This window comes from Athene noctua, chromosome 7, assembly GCF_965140245.1.
Source record: "Athene noctua chromosome 7, bAthNoc1.hap1.1, whole genome shotgun sequence".
Lineage (NCBI taxonomy): Eukaryota > Metazoa > Chordata > Aves > Strigiformes > Strigidae > Athene > Athene noctua.
The window spans coordinates 305,889-319,074 of NC_134043.1; the positions used below are offsets into that span (position 1 = coordinate 305,889).

General features: G+C 43.6%; 1 protein-coding gene across 7 annotated transcripts in view; it reads right to left on the minus strand.

The window, feature by feature from the left end:
- Positions 1 to 13,186, minus strand: part of TANC1 (tetratricopeptide repeat, ankyrin repeat and coiled-coil containing 1) — an 84,900-nt gene that overhangs the window by 2,527 nt on the left and 69,187 nt on the right. For all 7 annotated transcript variants that reach the window (XM_074911402.1, XM_074911401.1, XM_074911408.1 and 4 more), the window contains 8 exons: positions 12,624 to 12,702; positions 8,387 to 8,520; positions 7,758 to 7,881; positions 7,462 to 7,637; positions 5,437 to 5,569; positions 4,493 to 4,584; positions 2,284 to 2,430; positions 743 to 843 (listed from right to left, as the gene is read on the minus strand). In XM_074911402.1, the coding sequence (XP_074767503.1) occupies positions 743 to 843; positions 2,284 to 2,430; positions 4,493 to 4,584; positions 5,437 to 5,569; positions 7,462 to 7,637; positions 7,758 to 7,881; positions 8,387 to 8,520; positions 12,624 to 12,702 (986 nt within the window). The remainder of the gene's footprint in view (positions 1 to 742; positions 844 to 2,283; positions 2,431 to 4,492; positions 4,585 to 5,436; positions 5,570 to 7,461; positions 7,638 to 7,757; positions 7,882 to 8,386; positions 8,521 to 12,623; positions 12,703 to 13,186) is intronic.

A 13,186-nucleotide genomic window follows, 5' to 3' on the forward strand; every position in this document is an offset into this window, starting at 1 on the left:
AACTTGGGGCAAATCTGAATCCCAGCACTGCTGACTACCAGCCCACCTCCGTCACCTTCAAAGAAATACTGTGATTTGTCATCTCCTGCTGCAGGTGGTGGATGTTCTGCCCAGGAAACTCTTTCCTATGGTCCAGGCACCGGCCCAGCCCTAAACCCGCGCCCTGGACTGCCTGGGCTGAGTCACCCCTTCAGAGGGAGGGACCTGCTGAGTGCTGCTTGCGCCACCGACCACCCCCCTTGGGAAGGACAGTGAATCCAGGAGGCACCTCGCCCTGTACTTCAACTACACCACTGCACTTCGGTATTTTTCCAGCTTTAGGAGATGGTTCCTCCTCTCTCCCCTTGGTTTTACCTTGAACTGCTGCTAATGCCTCAACATACCCTGTCCTAAAAACCCACCCAGTTATTATTGGTAATGAAACCTCAGTCCTGGAGTTTGGTGGCACAGTGCTGTCAACATGGAACATCAGTCCCATCCACTCTACACTTCAAATAATCCCTCTTCATTTCAGTCTGTTACTTTCCGGACTGCCTAATAACTACCAAAATGAATATTCAATATTGCTTTTTGGGGTTGATTGGCTTTAACTGACACACAGACCTAATGAGATGAGAAGTGCACAAGGAAAAGAACTTTTTCTTTGCAAATTCCAAATACAACCATTAGAAAAGAAAGAGGAATTGAAAGTGTTAGGAAGTTAAAAACAGCTGTGCAGACGATGCACAGAATCAAACAATACCTGCTGTTTCTCTTGGCTCTTGCTCTAGCGTAATAGGCTTCATAAGACTTGGGTTTCAGATCCAGGGCTTTGGTGGCAAACTCCTCAGCCATACCGAAGTCCTAATAACATGAACAAACGTGCTCATTACACACTGACAATAAAAGCAATCCGCGTGCTCTTCATTTGTGGCACTGCTGCACAGGTGCAGATAGCTTGTGCAGTACAGAAGTCACCTTTATCAGGTCCCAAGAGCAGGTATTTCTGAAAGGCTGAGAACAGCCCTCATCTTGCTAGCCTTGCCTCTTATGTCTAAGGAAAACAGGCTCCAAGGTAGCTAAAAAGCAATGTTGCTATAGAGAAGATAGGGTTGTTTTCAACCCAAAGATGTTGAAGTGCTAGAAGAGACTTAACGTTTAACAGGGTAAAGGACTACCTCAAAGGCAAGGCTTTAAAATGTGTTTTGAAAAAAACAGCCAGTTAAAGACCTAGAAAAATCAGTAGATGGGTTGGACTAGTCCCGTGCTTTCTTTGATGAGGTACGTGAAATTTTTAGAGCAGAATTGCACTGGACATAATATATTTGGTGTTCATTTAAGAATACAGAGTAAGAGTTTAGTAAACTGATGGTTAAACTGAAGACTGAAATTAATAAAGGGCTGAACTGGGGGCACAGATGACTATGGGGAAAAGAAAGGCAGAAGCAAGTCTAATTTTTGTAACAGCCATGCACAGTGCGGGGTGTTCACAGTGCTGAACTGTACCAAGCACAGTGATACAGGAGGTTGAAAAGTACCAACACCAAAAACCATCCTGAGGTACCACACAAGAGCAGAGTAATGCAATGAACTTGAGCTCTGGGTGCAAGGTGAGGCAGGTCTGTATTAGCAGAAGGTAAATGGTAGTTTATCAGTGGGATACGGTAAGAAACCCACGTGCACACACACACTGTTGGTTGAAAAAGCCAAATCTGATGTCAGACGGTGACGACAGAGGCAGTTCTGTAGCACAGAGAGAAAAGGGTTAGTGCTGCTGTGCAAGGCAGCACCAGAACTGCCTCTGTGAAGTCCTGGACACCTTCGGTTAAAATCCTTCAAACTGCAGCAGATGCCAAGAACAACTCGGAGGATGAGCAGGGAATTAAGAAGTGCAAGGTACGTTCAGAAAATCAGAACTTTTTGCCCTGATGTGCTGGGGAAGGCACAACCAACCAGCACGTATAGCACAGCCACAGCTGCCGGTTGTGCTGTCTGGTAACAAAGGGTAGTAGTGGGGGCATCCTCCATGTAGTCTTTTAGAAGTACCCAAACCACCCAGCAGTTCATCACTCCAAAATAACCAGGTTAGGTTAAGAGCAGCTGTAACAGATCACCCAAGACGACACGACCTCACCTTATGAGCCGTCCCCATTAGTTGACACACCAAGACCCAAGTCAGGATACAGTGAAAAGGATTGTAAACCAGCAAAAATAAGTGTCCAAGTAGAAACTCAGTAATGCAGCAGAACAGAGGTCGAAGCTTCGCAGGGCCAGAGAGGCAACAGATTAACAGCAAGAGCTTACATTTGTTTTTCGGCGACACCGTGACAGATTCAGGTACAATGACACTCTCAGCTCATTGAACGCTTTCATTTCTTCTCCAAATCCTTCCCTTGGAAACTTCCTCAAGGCATACTGGTAGCGCTGCGCTGCTTCCTTCATTTTGCCTTTCTACAAATTTAGGGAACAAGAGGCTTTTCAATAACCCTGAATATTGCAATACTGTTGCAAGAAAGCACATTTATACTTGACATCTACTAAGCAGAAAACACAGAGCCAGATTTAAAAAAAAATAAAATATATAAAGTAGGAATTACGATTACACACAGACACAATGAGAGAACATACACATTAACTAGTGTTTGTTTCTAAACCCTTACCTTTAATGGCATTAACAATTAGTACCTGAAAAAATCATTTATGTACATGTCGTGATTTCTGTCTTTACTTTCTTAAGCAGACCAGTCACGTATGTGGTGATGCAGCTGCTCAAACTCCAAGGCCTAGATGCTCGTGAAGGAGCTGTCCTTGAGGAGGGGCGGGGGGGGCTGGGTGGGCGAGGGTAGCAGCCGTTGTGCCCCAACGGGCCACCCAGTCCCTGCCGAGGCCACGCCACGAGCTGGTCCCTGCTGCCCTGACTGAGGCCCTGGGGCTGCCCAAGGTCCACCCTTGCATGGGAACGTTCGGACTCTCCAAGAGATGCTTTGAGAACGTCTCCATAATAAAATGAAGATTTGAGATGGTTTTGCTAAAAACAACAAAATTCTCCTAGTATGATAAGAAAAGCAAATCTTTTAGTTGCCAGACAAAGAAATTTTTCTCTTTACAGATATTTTACAAGTTAATTTCATAAACACTGAGTGATTTTTATGTTTTAATTCAGCTTAACATTCAAAGTGGTAAAAATTTACTGTTGAAACTGCCAAGGAAAATATTTAAAGTTTATCTTATTTTAGTCATTGGGAGAGCTGGTAAGTGGTTACTGTATACTGTGACCACAGTCAAATCCATATTACTCTGCAAAATCACTGTCCATTTAGAACCTGGGCAAACATCAGCACATCCTGTGAGAAGTTTAAACAGCTAGGTGACATACCACAGCTCTATAAGCCCATTCAAATTACTGTAATAAAATTAAGCTCTCTAAGAATAGATACCAGCAGCAGGGAATTCAACCTCTTGTAACAAACTCTAAAGCACATCAGTACCACGTCCTGCCGTGCTACCTGGTGGTCTCAGAGTCTGGGCAGGGGCCAACCTGTGGAGCAACTCGAGGAGAAAGTGAAGGAGACGAAGTGGTGCTGGTGGCATGAGGGCACCTTCTCCTGGAGCCCCCGGGGAGCCGCACTCCGCGCACCCTGGCGGGACACGGGATCACAGACCTGCCCTGGCAGCTGACATCGGGTATCCTCGAGGCTGAAAGATGTCCCATGCTTAGAGGATGCTCAGAGGATATAAAGTTCTAAACCCGTTTCGGGATCAATAAACTTGATCAACTGTTCAGACTTACTCGTGAGGCTCCTGCACACAACCTGGGAGAACTCGACTCCTGTCGGCGAAGCCTCGAGGGTCTCCCCTCTGCCCTGTGCGGAGCCAGTGGGTACAGAGCCGAGAGCAGAGACACACAGCTGGTACCTGAGGGCCCATATTAAAAGCCCCTACAAGTCTTGTAGCTATAACAGACTTTGAAGGATGCTTACAGAAGCTGCTCAGCACTGTGCTGCACTAGTGAAGTTAACACAGGTGTATCACAGTTCACAAAAGTAATTCCAGTCGCTGAGTAATATATCACCACTAGTAAAAATAATGTATCAAAAGAGCTGTCACTTTCCTCATTATATATTTAAATCGCACGTTAACCTGAAGAAAAGGATAAGCCTGAATGTCACTTAATTCAACAAGGCACTCTCAAACAAGCACCCTAGATTCTGAGGTGCTCTTAAGAAACAACCAACTGCTACAAATGTTCACAGAGCAACTTGCTCAACAGAAGGAAAATGTACTTAAACAAAATCTACCTTGAAATTTTCATGTATTTGTTTATTTTACACGGGAATTTTCAGTGACTCTTTCCCAGAGTTCTCAGGATTTCTTGGTCTCATTTCCAACATAAGAGGATGTGCAGGTACACATCTTGTTTTAACAGAAAATGAGGTAGAAAGAACTTTAATCTACCTTCAAACAGAAGTCCAATTATAAAGTTCTGCTATCAGAAAAAAACCCAACTACTTACTTTGTACAGTATGTTTCCTTCTTCCATCAGTTTCTGCAGCAGAATAAGGAGAATATCGGGTTTTGAAGTGGCCATTGCCCATGCTGCATTTCCTGCAAGTTAAATTTTAAGGCTCTCTGACAAAAGGGAAGAAAGTGCATTTCTGGTGTCTACTCACACTAGAAAGCCTAATCCTACTTCAGCAGATATTCCACCTGTGTGGAATTATCATTATTATTATGAGCAAAAGTATTTAGAATACATATATATCCACACCTGCCCCTGCTGCCCCAGACAGCAGCCAGGTATTAAATGATCCAATTCATTGCACCCCTGGTCCAAAGCCAGTATGGGACAGTATGGAAGTCAGGGTAAAGTTCAGGCCTAAGTAAGGGTCTGTATTTGATCATACTTAGTACCCAAATAATAATAAATGATAATTTAAAGGTACTACAGATTCAATAATTATTGTGTACACATCTGCACAATCTACTTGTCTACTGATTTGGACTTAAATTTTTTGCCCACCCTTTGCAAAAATGTACAATTCTCTAATTTATTAGAAGAATGCTGTTTAAATGTTAACACTTCTTGATCTAACTCATTAAAAGTGTCAGACGAGTACCACTAATAGTGTAGCCATAATTTTCCTGTTTAAGTGTATCACAATAGAGTAACCACGTGAAGACTGACTCCTACAGACCTCCTCATCAACATACACCAAAGAAAGGAACAGAATAAAATAACTCTTGTTTCCTCACTTCTGAAGTGAGTCTTGAGTGTCTGCCTTTAAAAGGAAGGGATTGGTTTCTCTTGAGCAGGCATCTGCAAAGCATAAAACCTGCAAAAATCTAGTGTGTAATTCAAGATTGATGTATTTATCTAATGTACCTCACAGGAACGGCAGCAGCTCTAGCAGAGCAGCCATTCGGCTGTTTCCCTGGTTACAGGGTAGTTTCACTCACCCAGCTTAGCTCCTTTCCTCAGCAGCATGACCACTACTGACGTATTGCGACACCCGATCGCTCTGTCCAGCGGCCGCATGCCGCTGTGGTCAACGTGCTCTATCATTGCTCCTTTCTCTACTAAATACTGCACCTGTGAAGAGAAACAAGACAAGCCTGGTTACTTCACTTCTGGTAAGAGAGGCAGAGCAGCGCAGTGTGTAAGCTACCACCTGCTCTTCCTTGAGGTTTACTGGGTACAGCTCCAGAGTGTGTCCAGGCACTTTAAATCCACTGAAGACAACAGCATGGGAATGCCACCCAACTGCACTGAAGGGGAACTGAAAAAGTAACAACACCCAAATTCCAGCGTAATTGTCCATCAGCAATACTAACTGGAAGTGCAATATATGCAGAGGAAACGACGGCAGGTTTGATGTAAGCAGCAGCTCCCTCCCATAACCACTGCTCGCCCAAACGCGACTGGCAGCAGCCTCGTGAGGGAACAGGCATCAACACCCCTTCCCAGTGCCAGCCCCGACGCTGCCGGCCGGCCGAGCCATCTCTCCATTACTGCTATTCCAGCTGTGTCTGCTGCCCTGGCCCAAGGGTCGGGCCGCTTGGCCACAGGAGCCGCTGATGTGGCCAGTGCCAGGTGAGCTGGCAGTGGGGGCTGCTCCAGCACAACCACCAGCAAAGGCCTGGGCACCCCTCGGCTCCAGGCAGGAACGGTCCCACGCTGTGACTTCTGAAACCTCTTAGAGCCACTACAGGATCTAAGGGCTTATTTCCAATTTCAGGTTACTTCTGACTAAGGCTGTAGCAAGTGGTACTGTGCAGCAGCATTTTTACTCAAGAACTGCTGTTCTGAAAGAGGACACTGTGTACACAAACTCTACAAATAAAGATGCTGGCGAGTCTGAGAGGCTGCAGCGTGCTCTCCCTGCTGGGTCCCGGTGATCTCCTGGCCTGTCTGCAGCACCAGCAGACTCGGGCAGGGCCCTCCGAGCAGGCTGTGGAAGGGGCGTTCCCAGCTGCCCAGGCTTCTGATTCGTGCTTAATTACTGAGTTTTGAAGCATGAGAACAAAAATAGGCAATCACTTAAAAAATCTGTGATTTTAAGATATAGAGGATTTTAAATCACAGACTTTAGACTTATTGTATCTTTTGATATCAGTTACAGGCATGGTCCATTTCAGATTCAGAAAAACTTCACCTAAAACACCTGAAACTTCTGCACTGTAACATTTATTATAGAGGAAGAAGGTAGCATGTGAGAAAGGTACAGGACTGAAAAAGGCACTTGTTGTCCTGTTTCTGAAATGGCCTGTGGAACAAACTGAGAAAAACTGAATTTTCACCTCAGGCCTCGTATTTCCACATGTACAGGCTGGATAGTAACACTGAGACGTGCTCGGTGCCACCTTTGCAAGATGAAAAGCGTGAGGATTTCTAACAGCTCTCTGCCTGTCACACAAAGCGTGTAAGATACCCATCAAAGACAAGTAATGCTGCCTTATGATGGAGAAGCAAAACCTTTCTGCATTTCATCTATTCTGGCAATATTATTCTTCTTCCCACATCTCTCACTTGGGGTCTTTGCTCCACTAAAGCACCCAGCTGACTCGGACCATCTCAGGTTACCTCGATGGGTTTGCAGAGGCTGTAAAAAGGTATTTTCCTTTCATGTCCCACAGGCAGTTTTGGTTTTGTTTTTTTAAATTCCAGTTCATCCAACACAGAAATTGTAAATGCTACTTTTTTACTGAGATTTAACACCCTCACAATGAAGTACAACAGTGTGCTGTAAAACGTAAGAACACAATGCTGGACTTCCACCACCAGTCCTGGGTATAAAGCCCCACACAGAGAATGATCCTCTGGGTGAACACCTGCACTGCAGTCAAGATACCAGCAGTGTAAGCACCTGGGCTACTTCCTCAACCTTTGCTTCTATTTTGGTTGGCAATATTTTTTCCTAAGTTTTGTTTTGTATTATGAAAATTCAATACATGTTTAGTTTTTTTGCTCTTAGCTGTACTTACAATATCAGCATCTCCATAAAAAGCTGCCAGGTCTAGGGGTGTTCGTCCATTTTTGTCTGTCTGATCAGTTGTTGCACCCTTCTCAACTAAATACTGAACCACTTCCCTGTGGCCCTTTAGACAAGCCCAGCTCAAAGCTGTCAGTCCTTCTTTATCCAGAGATGAAATAGTTGCACCTGTAAAATGAAAATTAACTTTTATGAAGATGTCCTGTTTCATAAGCAAAATTACCTGACTCGCACAGATGCAGTCTCTGGTACAGCTGTGCGGCCTTGAACCACTTATTTATTTTCTACCTTCAGAAAGTAGAAATTCCACAGTGCTCAGGTGTCCTTCACAAGAAGCCACCATAAGTGGAGTTCGGCCCTGCTTGTCACTTAAATTCACATCAGACCCGTGCTCCACTAGGAGTTTAGCAATCTGAAAAAGATGACAGCAATTTAAAAATAAATCAGCAGATATAAATTTTAGCCATAACGGCACCAACTTTTAAAGAAGAGGACTCAGATGTTATTTACAGCAATCAGTGAAAATCCTGTGCAACTGAAGTCTTAAGTGTTTGCAGCTCGGGGCCTTCTCCTGACAGGAGTTGGCCAGCATGGGGAGGGCACCTGACTCTAAGGTTCTCTCTCCATTAATACAGAAGCAGCAGAGACGATCTGAAATTGCCTCTGTTCTTGGTCTAGAAAATAAAATATTTAAACCCCCATGTGTTATTCTTCAGGTATATTATAACTAATGCATCCGATGTACTTTTGAATCCTTTGTATCACTTTAAATAACCTCAGGAGTGAGCTGCTGAACACATCCCTTTGAAGCTGATGCAAATTAGAAAAACTACACTCATTTATTACGGACTAGAAATGGGAGGAATTAGGGACCGCTTCCCTGAGGAATCCACTTTTTTCATGGAATTGTGCCAGACCTGCCAGTGCCCCTGCCGTACTGCACAGAGGAGCGGTGGGATCCCCCTCCTGTTAGCTCTCGTCACAACTGCTCCGTGTTCAAGAAGTAATTCGCAGATTTCCAGTTTTCCTCTTCCTGCAGCAGCTGTCAGGGCTAAAGAAAGCATTTTCATCAACATCGGCTCTTGGCTGTTTTATCACATCTTTTGACACATGCACACTACGTGAGTGTTACTGAATTCCCAATTTTTCAACTCAGCTGCTCCACAAAATTTTCATAACTATTTTCAGACTCAAATGGATTAGTCAGAAGCAGGTTAAGTCAGTAAGCCATACACATACTCTGGTAAATAAAAAGGCAATTCTCAACTGTATCATATGTATAGCTCATAGGTTAAAAGGAATCTGTATGAAAATTTTGGATAAACCCACCAGGCTGTTGCAGTTCTAGTTCCTTTTCATTAATAATTTTTTTCATGACAAGAAACCTTCATCTGTTTCCATCAGGCCCTTCTCAAAGGTGAAGATGATAACAGTTCTGGGATTCAACAAAGGGACTGTAACTCAGGTTTCAGGAAGTACTGGTCACTCAATCCCCAGAAGTGATGTATTATTAAACATCTTTACAAGTCCAGGGGACCTGATGAGATGCATCCACGGGTCCTGAGGGAACTGGCAGATGAAGTGGCTCAGCCACTATCCATCATATTTGAGAAGTCGTGGCAGTCCAGTGAAGTTCCCACTGACTGGAAAAGGGGAAACATAACCCCCATTTTTAACAAGGGCAAAAAGGAAGATGTGGGGAACTACAGGCCAGTCTCACCTCTGTGCCCAGCAAGATCATGGAGCAGATCCTCCTGGAAACTGCTGGGGCACACGGGAAATAAGGAGAGACTGGTGACAGCCAACACGGCTTCTCTAAGGGCAAACCGTGCCTGATGGATCCAGTGGGCTTCCAGAATGGGGACTCGATCAGGGGGAGGGACAGGACGAGGGATAACGGGTTTGAACTGACAGAGGGCAGATTTAGATGAGATCTAAGGCAGAAATTCTCCCCTGTGAGGGGGTGAGGCCCTGGCACAGGCTGCCCAGAGCAGCTGTGGCTGCCCCCTCCCTGGAAGGGCTCAAGGCCAGGTTGGACGGGGCTTTGGGCAACCTGGGCTGGTGGAAGGTGGCCCTGCCCGGGGCAGGGGGTGGCACTGCATGGGCTGTAAGGTCCCTTCCCACTCAAATCACTGTATGATATTTAGCTCTCTGCATCTTGGATAATTTAGCTCAATTCTGAAGTAGGTAAAATTGCTTTCCCTGTTTTTCATGGTGAAAACCACAGGAGGTTATCAATTGGTGGTTCTGACTCTTGTGTGTTAACTCTTGCTCTTAACTGTACATTCTCCACCACACGAGACATCAACATTCTAGTTCACCTTAAAAATGTTTTTTGAACCGAACAGCGTATGTTGTCAATAGAGTGCTCCTGACCTCTGCAGCTTTTCAACAGACAGCTGCTCTCCCCGCAGACACCTCCCCAGCCCCGGCTGCAAAGCCCGGAGCAGCCACTGCGCCCAAACCCGCGGCGGGGCAGTCCAACACCACAGAGCAGCACAGTGTCCAGACAGCAATCAGCAACACCCGGGATATGATCTCTACACCCGGGATATGATCTCTACCGTAGAGGTTCATGAGACACACATACTGCACACCTGTGTTCACAGTACACGGCTTTGGTGAAAGCAGGTGATTTCCACACATTTGGCACTAATGTTCTGTGACTCGCAGCACCATGACGCCGAGGCCTTGCTGTAAGGCCATGCAGTTCAACAACTCCCCACCTTCCCCTACAGATTATTATACTCCTTGCTTTTCACTGTGACACTTACTGAAGCTTGAAAATATTTTACTCATCATGATTTTTTCCCCTCTTCCACTTCGCTTGCATTAACTTATTGTGTGTTTTAAATGGAGCTTGAAATTAAAATTTTGTTGTTGTTGTTCTTTGTGTTGAAGCATCATCAGTAACGTTAACACTGTTTAGAAAATGGGTTCACGTGCTAACTTCTGCAAGAATCAGCAAAGGACTTGCACCTCCACTTTCTAAATCCTAACAGTATATTTTCCAATAAGAAGTGGGTCAAATTGTGAATTTCTTTTTATTCATTTTTTATCATTTTGAAACAAGATATAAAGTAGAATTTAAAAAAATTCCAATGGATGATGAAAGTGAATTAAATTACAAACAGTGCAGGAAGTAGTAAGTTCATTATTCTTTGTGAGAACCATACCTAACCCCTTCACTCTTCACTCACTGACACTTCACTGTCACAGTTACATCAACTGTTCAGATCTGAACAACTAGAAGGTAACTGTTACAGATACCAATATTACAGGCAAACCAAACTATCTTGTTTCATTCCATCAGTACCAGCATTTTAGCTCATGGTGTAACTGACATTACAGCCACAATCTAACTATCAGGTATAAAACGACTACACAATTGCTCCAGTCAGCTTAAACAACACCAGGACTAAACCGTGCTCAGGAATTCCAACGATTCCACTCAAGAGGATCACCTCTGACATGCCTAATGGTACTCTGCAGAAGCTGACAGCAGCCAAAGGATGCTATTTTCTATCACTTCTACCAGACAGGAAGTAATGCTCCAAATTAGCTAATCTGTACAGAATGTATGAGGCTGGAAAAACATCTGAGATGTCTTTAACCTAAGATCACCCCTTCCAACTAAGACATAATAATGTGGATTTTGAAAAGGGTAAGCTAAGGAAATTTAGAAAACAGGCTCTAAAGTCTCCTACCCCCTACATCCTCTCATATCATGTGCCACATGATTTTTTAATCTGCTCCACTTTCATTAGCTATTTAACTTTCCCTGAACCTGTACGTCATGTCCTCAGCTCCAGCAGAGGGGACGGCAGCGACGCTCTCTTTTCCTCTGACAGACTCACAGTACCAAATACTTCCAGCAGCCTCCACAAAGAGCAGAACCCACTCAGGCCTCAAGTAGATACCAGCAGTACAAACATGAACTGAAACCAGCTGTTCCTGAGCATGTTAACCATGAAAAGGAACGATCTTTAAGGTTGTTTATGCCATGTCAAGGTGCGATGGATTTTCCCTTTTGATAACAGGCACACACAAAACACACAGCTCCTTGCCCCATCTGCCTCATACTTGTAAGTTTTATCACTATCCAGTTCCATACCACGGTCCCACTTCCAAAGACAGCAAAAACCACGCAGTGCAATGCGAATCTAAGTTCACCCACACAAAGCTGTGGAGACTCCAGCAGCATATAAACTAGCATCCTTTCCAGACAGTTTTTACGTTCAGTGACCGAAGAGTAGTATTTCAGGGAATGCTAATCCTGTGGCTATCCTGACTCACTCTACATGTTTTTCTTGTCCCAAACTTAGTGCTCTGTATGTCAGAGAGCACAAAAGTGCCACAGGGAACTGCTCATAGTTCTCTGGACTCGGACCTTCACCTCCATCAGTTAGGGCTGCATAAGGAAGCACTTACTTTAATGAGTAAAGATTCCCAATACATCAAGCAAGAATTTCAATGCAAAATGCTGGCGAGAAAAAATTAAAGGAAAATTTATTTAGAAACAGATGTATGTTTTTTGGAATTCATTGGATTTGCAACAAGAGTTTTGTATATGCATGGGAATAAAGCACACTTGCTTCTCCAGGCTGTGGAGAGGCTCCTGACAATCATGAAGAGACCGTTTCCCCACCTGCCTGGGCAATCTCAGCTGGTTAAATGATATCAAGATGCTGCTCATATGGCAGAACAGGAAACTTTCAGCTGCCGGCTGCACAGCTTACAGTCTGTCTTTAAGAAAACTTTGGCATTTCCCATACATACAGAGACATGTCTTTTCATCCATAGCCTAATTAGAACAAATGAGGCAACTGTCTAGCATTTCCTGAAAACAAATGACATTTTAAAAAAAGTCCTCAAACAGCTAATCCTATGATCTACACTGAAGCTTGAAGCACTGTATTTCCACAGTTTTCAATTAGAAAGTCAGCATTTTATAATAAATTTAATATAAAATAACTCTCCAATACATAAGTAGATTTAATAAGCTGAAAACTCTATATACTTCTGCTTACAAACAGCATTTTATTAAAGCTGGTATTCTCCCCTGACTTTCATCTCAGAAAATTAAATTTAAAAAAATAAAAATTAAAACCTCTTACTTCTTAAATAAGGGAAAATGAGAAAGGCAATAAATACCTGTTTCTCCCCACAAGGCATCGGTGTCATTGATGTCTACGTCGTGGCCCTTGGCAATTGTCAAGATGTAACAAAGCACCTGCCGAAACCAGCAGAGACGTTGGGAGTCACAAAGACCACCAGCTGTCACTTGCACCAACTTTATAAAGAACAGACTCTTGATCTTATAGCAATTAAAAGATATATTTACAAGAATATTGAAATGGTTTTACTGAAAAGATTTTGGCACATCACTTTTAATACATACACAGGAAATTCCAACAGCCTACTGTGATCTTTATTCAAGTATCTTTACTTACTGATTACTTTTATATCAAGGTTAAGATTTATTTTCCCAATGAACAGAAGACATACTTGTATTACCTAAATATCTAAAGCATTTTGAGTATGTATGTCTTTACTTCTAGTGTTCCTTTTACTGCATAACCGTGTAATACTGACAAGCACTTTTATCATACACGTGCATATGACCCCAAATTTCTGTCTTAAGTGACATTAAGCTGAAGCAAGCTGAAGTCTGTAACCTGACATGTGCATCAGGTTCAAAACTTAAGCATGTACAA